At 40.6% G+C, this 13,809-nt stretch overlaps 1 protein-coding gene across 4 annotated transcripts in view; it reads right to left on the reverse strand.

The window, feature by feature from the left end:
* CFDP1 (craniofacial development protein 1) overlaps nt 1–13,809 on the reverse strand; it is a 120,835-nt gene that overhangs the window by 57,739 nt on the left and 49,287 nt on the right. The window contains exon 6 of one of the 4 annotated variants that reach the window (XM_045443571.1): nt 13,557–13,650. The exons of the other annotated variants lie outside the window; for them this stretch is intronic. Coding sequence (XP_045299527.1) covers nt 13,572–13,650 — 79 coding nt within the window. The 3' untranslated portion in view covers nt 13,557–13,571. Of the gene's footprint in view, nt 1–13,556; nt 13,651–13,809 lie in introns of those variants that run through there. 4 annotated transcript variants of the gene reach the window in all.

The following is a 13,809-nucleotide window of genomic DNA, read 5'->3' on the forward strand; positions in this document are numbered from 1 at the left end:
TTGATCTTTCCTGAGATTCCAAGCCTTTGCAGCCTGTAAGCAGTGTCACTGACCATCACCACCTCCAGCTAGCACTAATTCAAGTGCTCATCCTCTATCAGATTTTCCTCTCTTTCTCCAGGGATAAGGGCCCAAAGCAAATGTGGACACAGTCAGGACCATTAAAAATAAGTGGTTTTGGGGGCACCTGGCTGGCTTAGTCAGTGGAGCATGTGACTCTTGATCTCAGGGTTGTAAGTTCAAGCCCCATGTTAGGCAGGTGTGGAGGCTACTTTATTTAAAAGAAAAAAACAATTGGAGGCGCCTGAGTGGCTCAGTCAGTTGAGCATCCGACTTTTGGTTTTGGCTCAGGTCAAGATCTCACGGTTCAGGGGACTGAGCCCCACATCGGGCTCTGCAAAGATGGCATGTGAGCCTGCTTGGGATTCTCTCTCCCTCTCCCTCCCCCATGTGCTCTCTCTCTCAAAATAAATAAACTTAACCCTCCCTGACCCCCCACCCCCACCCCAGCAAAAAAATTGGTTTTGAATTCAGAACAAAAGGATAACCACCTCTGGCACAACAGGGATGTGCTTTGCTGTCTACTTAACCAAATTCAATTTCTCTGAGGGCCAGTGTTTTGTAAATACCATCTAAGGTTTTCAGTGTTTTCTTTATTGTGCCACACATTTACATTGTTAATGCCTACTCTCCAAAGAAAACTGAAACCCACTAGTGTCTACTTGGCTAAATCTTGTATACTTTCTACCTTTTCAAAGTTCATCTTCCAACAGAGCTTGGAATGCCTGCTTTGTGACTTACCCACACATGCTTATCGTATCAGACAAAAGATGGCTTCTGGAAGGAGGTTGTTTCAGAAACTAAACACACGGGTCCTTACACTACAATATAGCTCCATTCCATAGACTTGGGGACTCTGAGGTAGACAGCAGGGTAGAGCTGAAGCCGGCTCCAAAGAGAGCAACGAATCTCAATCAGCCTAAGCCCTGACTGGGTGTTGAGTCAGATAGCTGGGTAGTGAATAAAGTTCCTTAGAGCCAAAGTAGTGAGATAAATTCTAAATCTTGGCATTAGAAGAATAAGAGAAGCCCGAGGGGAAACAAAGCTATGGTACTGGCAGATAAAGAAAGCATAAACTATTTTAAGATCAATTTACACATGTAGAATTATACTGAACCTCACTAATTCTACCAGTAACATGAACAAATTAGCTTGGGTGTAAATGGGGTCCATGTAATTCTTGTCAGTTACCAAGGTGTCAGCAAGGCCTCAAGGCTACTGGATTATCCTATTAAGATGGAAATAAAATTGGTTTGATTTGTCATCTTGTATCTAGGGAAAACATGCATCCTACTCACTCTCTCCTGGATATGCTTAGGATCTTTCATTTATTAGTTGCTTCTCTCTTCAATTCTTTTGGTTGTGTGGAATTTATAATCTCTGCTCTGTCACTCATCTTTAGCACACACTATACACACAACATTCTATATATGAGAGCCCCAAGATGGACACCAATTCAGTTCTGCCAGGATGCAAAGCTGTAGGTCATTTCAAATCTTTACAGAAGGTTTCAGGATGGGGGCAGGGGAGAGCTTTGGCACGGAGGAGGGGAGAAATCTCAACCCAGCATAGTAAATGACTTTTGTAATACAGAATTCACCATTTCTCCTTTTGCTCTCCTGGGAGAACTTCTCCTGGAAGAAATCCCTTCTCCCAAAGGTCCTGAATGGTCAAGAACTCTGAAGTTTCATGTCAAATTTACGTATGTGCATATATGTAATTTTTCTAAGAGACAGGTCCATAATACCCATTCAATTTTCAAAGGCCTCAAGATCTAAAAAAGGTCAAGACCTACTTTATATTTAGATGAACATCAAAGTGCATTCTAATAGCAGACGAAACTACTGTCTCTCCACCAGATAATCCAATCAGTAATAGGAAAGAGAGATGTGCAAATTCAAATTATAGGACATACCATTTCACACCTGTGAGACTGGCAACAATGAGTCTGCCAAGGACTGGAGAAACAGGAACTTTCACTACTGCTAGACTGATTAACCACTTTGAAAAACAAAGGACTGCCATAACTTTTTTTCAAAAGAAGATTTTATTTTTAAGTAATCTCTCCACCTAATGTGCACCTCAAACCTACAACTCGGACATCAAGAGTCATGTTCTACCAACTGAGCCAGCCACGTGCCCCCAAATCGCCATAATCTTCTTAGGTTAAAATTTAAACATGGTCTATTACCATTCTTAGAGCAGTTTTTCAAACTGATGCTTATAACCCAAAGGATCAGTAATCAATTTAGTGGGTGACGACCAGTATTTTATTTTAATGAAACAGAATAGAATGGAATAGAATGTTGTATTTTTACCTTACTACAGACAAGTATTGCATTTTACCTTATTATACACTAGAATTTTTGTTTCAGTAGTGTGTGTAGGTTGTGTGTGTGTGTGTGTGTGTGTGTGTGTGTGTGTGTACTGGGGTCATAATGAAAATGATTTCTTAATATGGGCTCATAGCTAAAAACGCTTCCCAAAATAGTGACCTGGGCGAGCTCTTATGTGTGTCCTTGAGGAAATGTGTATGGGAACGTTCACATTATTTTTCCAAGAGTAAAAAACTGGAAACAATGTAAAAAAAAATTAAGAATTGTGGCATATTCATGCAATGAGACATAACAAAGCAGTGAATACGAATGAACTAAAGCTACTGCATCAACACATAACTGAAAATAACATTCAGTGAAAAAAAGGGAAAAATACATATTACAAGACAGCACTTATTTCAAGTTTAAAAACAAGGAAAACTAACAACTGTTTAGGGGCACTCAGATAAGTGATAAAAAAAAAACTATAAAGAAAAGAGAACAACAAAAACAAAAATTAAGATAGATGGTTATGCACCTCTCTGGGATTGAAAAGAGATGCAAAACACAAGGATTCACAGGGAACTTCTGAAGTTGAATAACGCACTCTTCCTGAAGCTGGGTAGTGAGCATGAGGGTGTTTGCTCCGTATGTATTTCTTATACATACATTACACACATATTTTTTGTACATAGGGAGTATGTTATAATGAACAGGAAAACAAAGCTGTCACGAAAATCAGTTTAAAAGCAACGGCTTTCGGGGCGCCTGGGTGGCTCAGTCGGTTAAGCGTCCGGCTTCAGCTCAGGTCATGATCTCGCGGTTCGTGAGTTTGAGCCCCGCATCGGGCTCTGTGCTGATGATGCCTCGGAACCTGGAGCCTGCTTCGGATTCTGTGTCTCCCTCTCTCTCTCTCTGCCCCTCCCCTGCTCATGCTCTGTCTCTCTCTGTCTCTAAAAAATAAATAAATGTCAAAAAAAAAAAAAAAAAAAGCAACAGCTTTCAAGCACTTTTGCTGGTCACCAAAACTCACGAGCTCCCTGGAGTCCGGAATGATCTATACTATTACTCTCTACTAAAAGGAATTGGGACTCTTGGAAGGGAAGCAACTCCAGGTCTTAGGGCAAGAAAACAATCAAGACTGTTCTGGCACCTTTTAGCACTGCCAGAAAGCAGGAATACGGAAGTCTGTCCGAGTCATGCTGAAAGGACAAAGGAGTCAGCTTAAAGACAAAGCTTTAGTCAGACTGTGACATTTAGAGTCAAAAGAAAACAACCATGGTTAATTGAAACAAACTAATTTTGTAGGGAAATTAGTACCAGTTTACTCCTAAACCAGACAGTGATAAGTTGTATAATACATTTTATCTGTTAAGTTGTTTAAAGTGTTTAAAAGAACAAGCCACATTACATTTTAATTAATGTTTAATATTTAAACATTTTCAGTAAACAAATTAAATATGAAACAAACCACAGAAATGACATACGTAAAATGTCTAAAAGTTGTACAGAAGACTTCTTTTTTAAAAAGCAATAAAGAAGTAACAGGTGATTGTCTACACGATCTCTAGTATTAATCCAACTTCTTGAATAATCGTTAAGATACATTTCTGAGTATCTTTTCTTTTTTTTTTTTTTTAATTTTTTTTTTTAATTTTTTTTTTTTCAACGTTTATTTATTTTTGGGACAGAGAGAGACAGAGCATGAACGGGGGAGGGGCAGAGAGAGAGGGAGACACAGAATCGGAAACAGGCTCCAGGCTCTGAGCCATCAGCCCAGAGCCCGACGCGGGGCTCGAACTCCCGGACGGCGAGATCGTGACCTGGCTGAAGTCGGACGCTTAACCGACTGCGCCACCCAGGCGCCCCTCTGAGTATCTTTTGAAACATACCACCCATTCCCCAATTTTCTTCCTATAACCAACCATTTGTTAACAAGTATTTATTGACTGTCTATTTTTATTTATTTTTAATTTTTTTAACGTTTATTTATTTTTAAATTTTTTTTTTTAACATTTATTTATTTTTGAGACAGAGAGAGACACAGCATGAACGGGGGAGGGTCAGAGAGAGAGGGAGACACAGAATCGGAAGCAGGCTCCAGGCTCTGAGCCATCAGCCCAGAGCCCGACGCGGGGCTCAAACTCGCGGACCTCGAGATCGTGACCTGAGCTGAAGTCGGACACTCAACCAACTGAGCCACCCAGGCGCCCCACATTTATTTATTTTTGAGACAGAGAGAGACAGAGCATGAACGGGGGAGGGTCAGAGAGAGAGGGAGACACAGAATCTGAAACAGGCTCCAGGCTCTGAGCAGTCAGCACAGAGCCCGACGCGGGGCTCGAACTCACAGACAGTGAGATCATGACCTGAGCCGAAGTCGGACGCTTAACCGACTGAGCCACCCAGGTGCCCCTTGACTGTCTATTTTTAACATAAACTGTTCTAAATGCTGCTGATATAAAGGTAAGTAAACAAAGCAGACTGGCTTCCATGTCTTGGAGCTTATGACTTCATTATACAAATATGGCCCTGTTCACCGTAATACCCAACACTACCCAACCACAGCAATGAGCACTTATGTAGGTGAAATTCTGGGTTTAATTCAGATTCAGGTCCCCGTAAATGCCTCCTAGAATGATGACCGCTTTCAGTGTTACAGTTTGCTGTTTTAGGACAAGAGGCCCAACAGGAACTATAATTCTCATTTCGAAACAGAATGTAGATCTGATGTCACAAAAACTTAGAAAGGAATATCTGAAAAGCTAAAAGAATGAAAAGACTTTTACAACACACAATGGAACTGCCAAGGCACCTGTACCCTCCCTAAATACACTGTAGAAAATAACTGAACACACGGACGTGTTCTCTTCTTGTCTGGTTTCTTTCTAAATTTCTCATGCCTGTTTCTTTTTTGGTTCCCTTGGTTTCCTTGTATTTGTTTTCAAAAGTTCTGTTATTTCTTTGCCCTCTTCCTTCTCCTACTCCACGGTGTATAGCTATGGCATGGGATGGAAGCCTGGCCTAAGAAAAACAGTAAAAGAGCCTGCCTTGACCAGTAATTCCCATACCTTCAGGAAACTGTGTAAAATGAAGAAAGCTCAGAAAAACCCAAGTGTCCAATGAAGTTGCTCTTTCCCAGAGGTGCTTTTTTATTTTATTTTTTATTTGAGAGAGAGACAGAAGGAGGGAGAGGGAGAAAGGGACAGAATCTTAAGTAGGCTCCATGTTCAGTGCAGAGCCCAATGCGGGGCTTGATCCCACAACCCTGGTATCATGACCTGGGCTGAAATCAAGAGTCGGACGCTCAGCTGACTGAGCCACTTAGGCGCTCCACGGAGGTGCTTCTACTGGTATCAAACACTTGCATGTTCCTACAGTGTACGACCTATACAAATTAGGTGATGACAGCCACACAGGACAGTCCTGGGTCCCAAGTGTCTTGTCTTGTTGCTACTTGTCTGCCCTATAGCCGACTCCCGATTTCGGTTCAGGTCATTATCTCATGGATCGTGAGTTCGGGCCCCAAGGTGGGCTCTGCACTGACAAAGCAGAACCTGCTTGGGATTCTCTTATGCCTCTCCCTCTGCCTCTCCTCCACTCTCGCTCGCTCTCTCAAAATCAATAAACTTAAAAAGCAGCAGCAGCAGGGAATCTACTGTGTAAGTCAAGTTACAGTGGCGACACCTCAAGCAGAAAGCATCTTCATGGCTTGAAGAGACAGAGTACTGAGTTTGGCCGTCAGAACAGCTGGAAAATGAGGGGGTAAGTCCCAACTCAATTAAGAAGATACACAATCCATAACCTGATTCAAAAATAGGCAAAAAAAAAAAATTTTAAGACATTTCATCAAAGATGATACACAAAGGGTTGGTAAAACACACAAAAAGATGCCCAAAATCATTAGTCATTTGGAAAATGTAAATTAAATACAATGAGGTACCATTACACGCTCACTAGATCAAAGAGAGTTACAATACCAGGTGTTCGTAAAAAGTGAAGAAACAGGAATCCCCTTACACATTGACAGTGGGGATGTAAAATGGTATAGTGTCTTTGGAAAACAATTCTGTAACTTCTTTAAACAAATTTACCATACTACCCAGCAATTATATTCCTATCAACCCAAAAGAAACGACAGGCCATGTCCACACAAAGACTTGTAACACAAATGTTCACTGCAGCATTATTCATAATAATCAAAAAGTGGATATGATCCAAATGAAGAGAAACAAAATGTTGCTTATCCATAGAAAAGGACATTATTGGGGCGCCTGGGAGATTCAGTCGGTTAAGCATCTCTTGATTTTGGCTCAGGTAATGATCTCACAGTCTGTGAGTTTGAGCCCTGCATCAGGCTCCACACTGATAGCACAGAGCCTGCTTGGGACTCTGTCTCCCTCTCTCTGCCCCTCCCCTGCTTGCTCTCTGTCTCTCAAAATAAATAAACATTAAAATTTTTTTTAAAAAGAACATTATTTGGTTATAAAAAGAATGAACTACTGATATATCCTACAGCATAACTTCCAAAACAAGATACGAAGTAAAAGAAGAAAGACGTTAAAAGACTATACTAAAGATGTGATAAGACATTTCCTTTAGTACAGGAAATTTCCAGAAAAGGCAAATCTTGGGGCTCCTGGGTGGCTCAGTCGGTTAAGCATCCGACTTCAGCTCAGGTCATGATTTCATGGTTTGCGAGTTCAAGCCCCACACTGGGCTCTTTGCTGTCAGCGTGGAGTGCTCTTCGGATCCTCTGTCTCCCTCTCTCTCTCTGCCTCTCCCTCGCTGGCACTTTCTCTCAAAAATAAACATTTAAAAAATGGTTTTTAAAAAAGGGAAAAAGAAAAGACAAATCTACAGAGACAGACAGCAGACCAGTGTTGCCCAGGATTAAAGTGGGAGCAGGAAATGACTATAAACGGGCAAGAGGGAGCTTTTTAGGAGATGAACATGTTCTCTAAAACCAAATCATGCATGATGAAGGTTACAACTCTAAAAACTTTACTAAAAACCATTATATTGGGTGAATCTTATGGTACAATAAAAACATTTGTTTAAAAAAACAAAAAATTGCTAGGAGGAAGGGGTAGGGTAGAGGAAACAAATGAGACTTCAAAAACTCATCAGTCAGTGTGCCTGGGTGGCTCAGCTGATATATCCTACAGCATAACTTCAGCTCAGGTCAGGATCTCACTATTCCCAAGTTTGAGCCCTGCTCTGGCTCTATGCTGACAGCTCAGGGCCTGGAGCCTATTTTAGATTCTGTGTCTCCCTCTCTCTCTGACCCTCCCCCGTTCATGCTCTGTCTCTCTCTGTCTCAAAAATAAATAAATGTGGGGTGCCTGGGTGGCGCAGTCGGTTAAGCGTCCGACTTCAGCCAGGTCACGATCTCGTGGTCCGTGAGTTCGAGCCCCGCGTCAGGCTCTGGGCTGATGGCTCAGAGCCTGGAGCCTGTTTCCGATTCTGTGTCTCCCTCTCTCTCTGCCCCTCCCCCGTTCATGCTCTGTCTCTCTCTGTCCCAAAAATAAATAAACGTTGAAAAAAAATAAAAATAAAAATAAATAAATAAATAAATAAATATAAGTCTGATTTTTTTTTTTAATGTTTACTTTTGAGAGAGAGTCCCAGCAGAGAGAGGGACAGGGAATCTGAAGCAGGCTCTGGGCTGATAGCAGCGAGCCCGATGTGGGGCTTGAACCCACGAACCGTGAGATCGTGACCCAAGCCAAAGTCGGTCACAACCAAGTGAGCCACCCAGGTGCCCCAAAAGTTTGCTTAAAAAATTTTTTTTAAGTATAATCTACTCCCCAACGTGGGGCTCAAACTCACAACACTAAGACCAAGAGTCACATGCCCTACTGAGCCAGCCAGGCATCCCCCTCTTAAAATTTTTTAAAATATTTCTTTTTAGTCCTATATATTCTGGCACTGAAACATGGTCTGTCTTATATTTTGAGAGGCTTCATATATTATACATACTTTTAATATAAAGGTTATTATCAAGCATTTCATTAATATTCCTTAGGAGCCTTTAATTGGCACTAGGCTGATAACAAACAGTCCATAAATCTTACTAGACAAAATTAAAGATCAATTTGCAGAAATCAACTCATTTGCAAAAGGACTTCTCCACGATGAAATTCAAGATGGGACCTGCCTTAGTTTATGTGTTTATTTATCAAATATGTCCTATATATAAGCATGTACTGTGCAAGTACAGAAAAAGGCAAATTTTACAACTGTAAAAAACAAATAGCTAAATATTCACATGGGCGTCACCGTAGGCTGAAGATTTTTCAACCTCGGCACCGAGATCTCAAACTGGACAATTCTTCTTGTGAAGAGCTGTCCTGGATAACACCACAGGATGTTTAGCAGCAGCCCAGGCTTCTAACCTAACCACTGGATGCCAGTAGTATTCTCCCCTGTCCCCAGCCCAGGGTAGGACAGCCACAAGTGCCTACAGACACTGCCAAAGGTTTCCTGGGAAAGGCTACAAGTTAAAATATTTTACTTCAACGGTGCCAGCAGAAATATATACAACTTCCTAATTAGTGATCTCTCTTTCTGTGTATGTGTAGGTATACATAACTGTAAATGATCAAACACTGGCTAATTAATGATACCTTAAATAAATGAAATTGGGAACTTACAAAACAGTGATATCAAAGCAAACTAAGAAGCTTAAAGATTTCCACAAACTCAAATGAATTTTTTTTATGGCAAATATCTTCATAAATCCTACAGTTAAGCTTCTTCTGTAGTTGAGAAGTTCTTATTCTGCTAATTCAGGCTGTTTTCTGAATACATGTTTCTATATTCCAACACATAAAAACACTAATATAGCCTAACATTCACAGAAAGAACCTATTTCTTTTTTTTTTTATTAAAAGAAATTTTCGGGATGCCTGGGTGGCTCAGTTGGTTGGGCGTCCGACTTCAGCTCAGGTCACAATCTTGTGGTCCATGAGTTCAGGCCCCGCATCAGGCTCTGCGCTGACAGCTCAGAGCCTGGAGCCTGCTTCCGATTCGGTGTCTCCCTCTCTCTGACCCTCCCCCACTCACACTCTGTCTCACTCTCTCTCTCAAAAATGAATAAACATTTAAAAAAATTAAAATTTGGGGCGCCTGGGTGGCGCAGTCGGTTGAGCGTCCGACTTCAGCCAGGTCACCATCTCGCGGTCTGTGAGTTCGAGCCCCGCGTCGGGCTCTGGGCTGATGGCTCAGAGCCTGGAGCCTGTTTCCGATTCTGTGTCTCCCTCTCTCTCTGCCCCTCCCCCGTTCATGCTCTGTCTCTCTGTCCCAGAAATAAATAAACGTTGAAAAAAAAAAAAATTTAAAAAAATAAAAAAAATAAATAAAAAAATTAAAATTTTGTAAAATTAAATTTTTTTGTAAAAATTAAATTTTTTTTAATGTCTATTCATTTTTGAGAGAGAGAGAGAGACACCATGAGCAGGGGAGGGGCAGAGAGAGAGGGAGACACAGAATCAGAAGTAGGCTCCAGGCTCTCAGAGCCTGACATGGGGCTTGAACTCACGAACCCTGAGATCATGACCTGAGCTGAAGTTGGACACTTCAGTGACTGAGCCACCCAGGCGCCCCAGGAAGAACCTATTTCTTTTTATTTTTTTTCAACGTTTATTTATTTTTGGGGGGGGCAGAGAGAGACAGAGCATGAACGGGGGAGGGGCAGAGAGAGAGGGAGACACAGAATCGGAAACAGGCTCCAGGCTCTGAGCCATCAGCCCAGAGCCTGACGCAGGCAGGGCTCGAACTCACGGACCGCGAGATCGTGACCTGGCTGAAGTCGGACGCTTAACCGACTGCGCCACCCAGGCGCCCCGAACCTATTTCTAAGACTCCCCTCAGATAGTCCCTTCCTTCCTTCCCTTCTTTATTTTTATTTTTTTATTTTTTAGTGTTTATTCATTTTTTGAGAGACAGAGAGAGAGCACAAGCTGGGGAGAGGCAGAGAGGGAAGGAGACACAAAATCTGAAGCAGGCTCCAGGCTCTGAGCTGTCAGCACAAAGCCGGACACGGGGCTTGAACTCACAAACTGTGTGAGATCATGACCTGAGCTGAAGTCAGCCACTTTAACCAAGTGAGCCACCCAGGCACCCCAGATGTCTCTTTATACATTAAGATGAGCAAAGTCAGTGAAACTTCAGCCAGAGAGCATTCTCTTCTAATTTAAATATTTCACTTAGAAGAAGGAAGGTAAATATTGAATAAACCTATGTAGGTTTTTCATCAGTTTTAAGTTTCATCTATTTAACTCTGCTTCTGATTTTCCTGATCATTTTATAATTTCTTTGTCCAAATATTAACTAGTAAGTGAACCTTTTTATTTGAGAAGGGGTAAAAGGGATCAAGAACTAATTTTTATTGAGCCCTTCTGTGCCAACAAGGGTATCAAGACACTTGATCTCATATCATTCTCAAAACAGCTCATAGGTAGGAATTAAAATCTTCATTCTACAGCTTAAAGAATTCTGTGAAACTAGGGTTTGAACCAAGCAGGACTGCCCAAGTCAAAATCACATATAATTATACTCTACCTACTTCCAAAGAAGGAGCCAAGAATAACATTAATGACAGCATTCTCTTCCCTTTACTGTAAAATATACCAGAGGCTCAAAGTAATAGTTACAAGAAGGGTCTTAATCTGAAGAGTTTGATGAAGAACTAAGAATCTCCAAATAAAAATAAGTTAACACAATCTAGTGGTAAAAAAATTCAGATGTATAAGGTTTTCATATCTGTTCACAAATAATAACATCAGGCAGCAGGAACACAACCACAATTTCAAGACTCTAGCTGGGAGCGCTGAGTCAATAAAACGTCAACTTCTGTCAAAGAATCTAGATCAGTGGAACTTTCCAGTTCTTTAAGAAAGTAATATATAGATGCCTGCAAAAATGGCTCCAGAATCCAAACAGAACTAGCAATGTTTAAAAACTCAAGACCAGGATCAGAGCATCAGTATCTTCATGAAAGAATCAAGAGAAAACCTAAGAGAGGTACTCTACTTAAGCCTTAACTCAGGCTAAGGTCTGGAAGTCAGTCTACTTTTTCAACTGCTTGCAAAGTTCCCTCAACTTTTTCCTCCAGGTTTTGTTTCATGAAGAAAAATAAAACCACCGCTCCTTTACACAAGAGAGCGCTAACTTTTCTTCCTGGCACCCATCTCCCAGGTATTTAAAAGCACGTGCACACACACACATTTGAATGCTTGGTTGAATCCTAAATAAGCTAGAACACAGGTGTCAGGGAGAAGAAAATAAAAGCCTCGCCAAGGAAACATTTTAGTTCCAAAATTCTAAAGGCAAATGCTGGGACTCCTGGGTGGCTCAGCTGGTTCATCCTACTCTTGATTTTGGCTCAGGTCATGATCTCATGAAGATGGAACCCTACCTCGGGCACGTGACAGCACAAAGCGTGCTTGGGTTTCTCTCTGCCCTTCCCCCTCTCACACACACGCTTCTTGCTATCAAAGTAAATAAAACTAAAAAAAATTACAAAAAATAAAGGCAAATTGCTAAGTGAAAGGGAAAATTAATTTTATCAAGTGTTAAGATGAAAAAGTTCATGATCCTGTTGTCTTAAAGGCATTCCCAGGCACAGAATTAGATCATAGTCTTAATTCTCTGTTTAGGAACCGAAACAACCCTGGCCTGGGGATAAAACAGTGACGATGTGCTTGACACCTCTGCCGGACAGCTGCTCCCATCTGTCTACTTTCTCCCTGCCTCTGAAAACTACTCCAAGGTCTGGATTTATCAGTTCCATGTGCTAATTGAAAAGGAGGCATATTTCCCAGGCCACATTTATGGAAATAAAATGATGACTCATTTCACCACTCACAAACAGATGTTAAATTGACCAAAGTATATTTAAATAATCTCATCTCATTCATTCTTGCTAATGCTTACAGATTCGTTCTTTCCAGGGTCTTTGTTCCCACAAAATGACTGCTCACATAATGTTTTATAAATACTAGGAAAGTCGTTTTGCTCTATGGAAAAAAAAAAAAAAAAGAATTGGCGAAGAAGGAAGCTTTTCGCAAGAATTTTCACATAGCAGGCATTAAAAACTCCCCCAAGCTGAGGGGCGCCTGGATGGCTCAGTCGGTTGAAGTATCCAACTCTTAATTCCTACTCAGGTCATCATCTCGGTGTGATATAGAGCCCGGTGTATGGCTCTGCACTGACAGCAGAGAGGCTGCTTGGGATTTTCTCTCCTCTCTCTCGGCCCCTCCCCATCTCACACGTGCTCTCTCTCTCAAAAAAACAAAAAAAAAAACATTAAAAAAAGAAAACCTCCCCTAAGCTGAGACACAGAAACCTGGGTTCTTTGCCTTCGTGACCCTCTCTATCCTGCCTAAACTCACTGAACATAAGAGAGGCACAGTTTGAACTCAAGTGGGAGAAATACACTATATTGTATTTGCCCTCCTTAAGACTGTTCTGATTATAGCTAGGAAGCCATTCTGTCCTTTATAAGGGAAACCTTGACTTCCTCTATACAATTCACCCATCCTAGCAGTAAAAACCATTTCTATTTGAGAAGAAATTTCTAATATGGGTTTTCTTGCCTTTCTAAATATGAAGCTGTCTCTACAAACTCACTGTTTATCAGAGAGCAAAATGGCAGATAAGCTAAATGTCTTTTATGGGGAAATGTCTCTTTATAAGTTATAGAACACTAAAAAGATAACACTGTGCAGCCATTAATAAGAATATCAGATAAATTTACATGCACTAACATGAAATGTATTAGTCTATGTATTTTGCATTTTTAAGCAAAAATGACAAATTTCAGGAAAGTAGGCTTAGATGATACTATTATATAAATGAAAGCAATTTTATATGTGAAAAGAAATTCCATACACAGATACATATACACAGATACTAAAAGCTTAGGGAAAGATCTAGAATAGAGCTGTCCAACTGAAATATAATGAGAGCCATATACAGAATGTGAAACTTTATAGAAAGCACATTAAAAAATGCAAAGGTAAAATGAATTTTAATCATTGATTCCACTTAACCAGTATGTTAAAGGTGTTACCATTTCAAAAGAGTAACTGATATAAATATTATTTATATTTAATGGTTTGGTTATGTTTTTCTTACAAAGTCTTGAAAACTTAGTGTGTATTTTACACTTATAACATACCTGAATTTGGACTAGCCACATTTCAGGTGCCCAACAGCACTGATTGTATATGGGTACTCAAGACTGACTGCTGTACGAGACAGAGGCGGCCTAGAAAAAGAAATGTCAAACTACTAACTTTCATTTCATCTTCTACATCTTTTAGTATTGTTTGAATTTCTTCAATAGCCAGGTATTACTTTTATGACACTTTAAAAAAACCTAAAATCCATCCCTATATAAAAATCCAAGACAGCAAAAACCTCAACT

Source organism: Leopardus geoffroyi, chromosome E2, assembly GCF_018350155.1.
Source record: "Leopardus geoffroyi isolate Oge1 chromosome E2, O.geoffroyi_Oge1_pat1.0, whole genome shotgun sequence".
NCBI lineage: Eukaryota > Metazoa > Chordata > Mammalia > Carnivora > Felidae > Leopardus > Leopardus geoffroyi.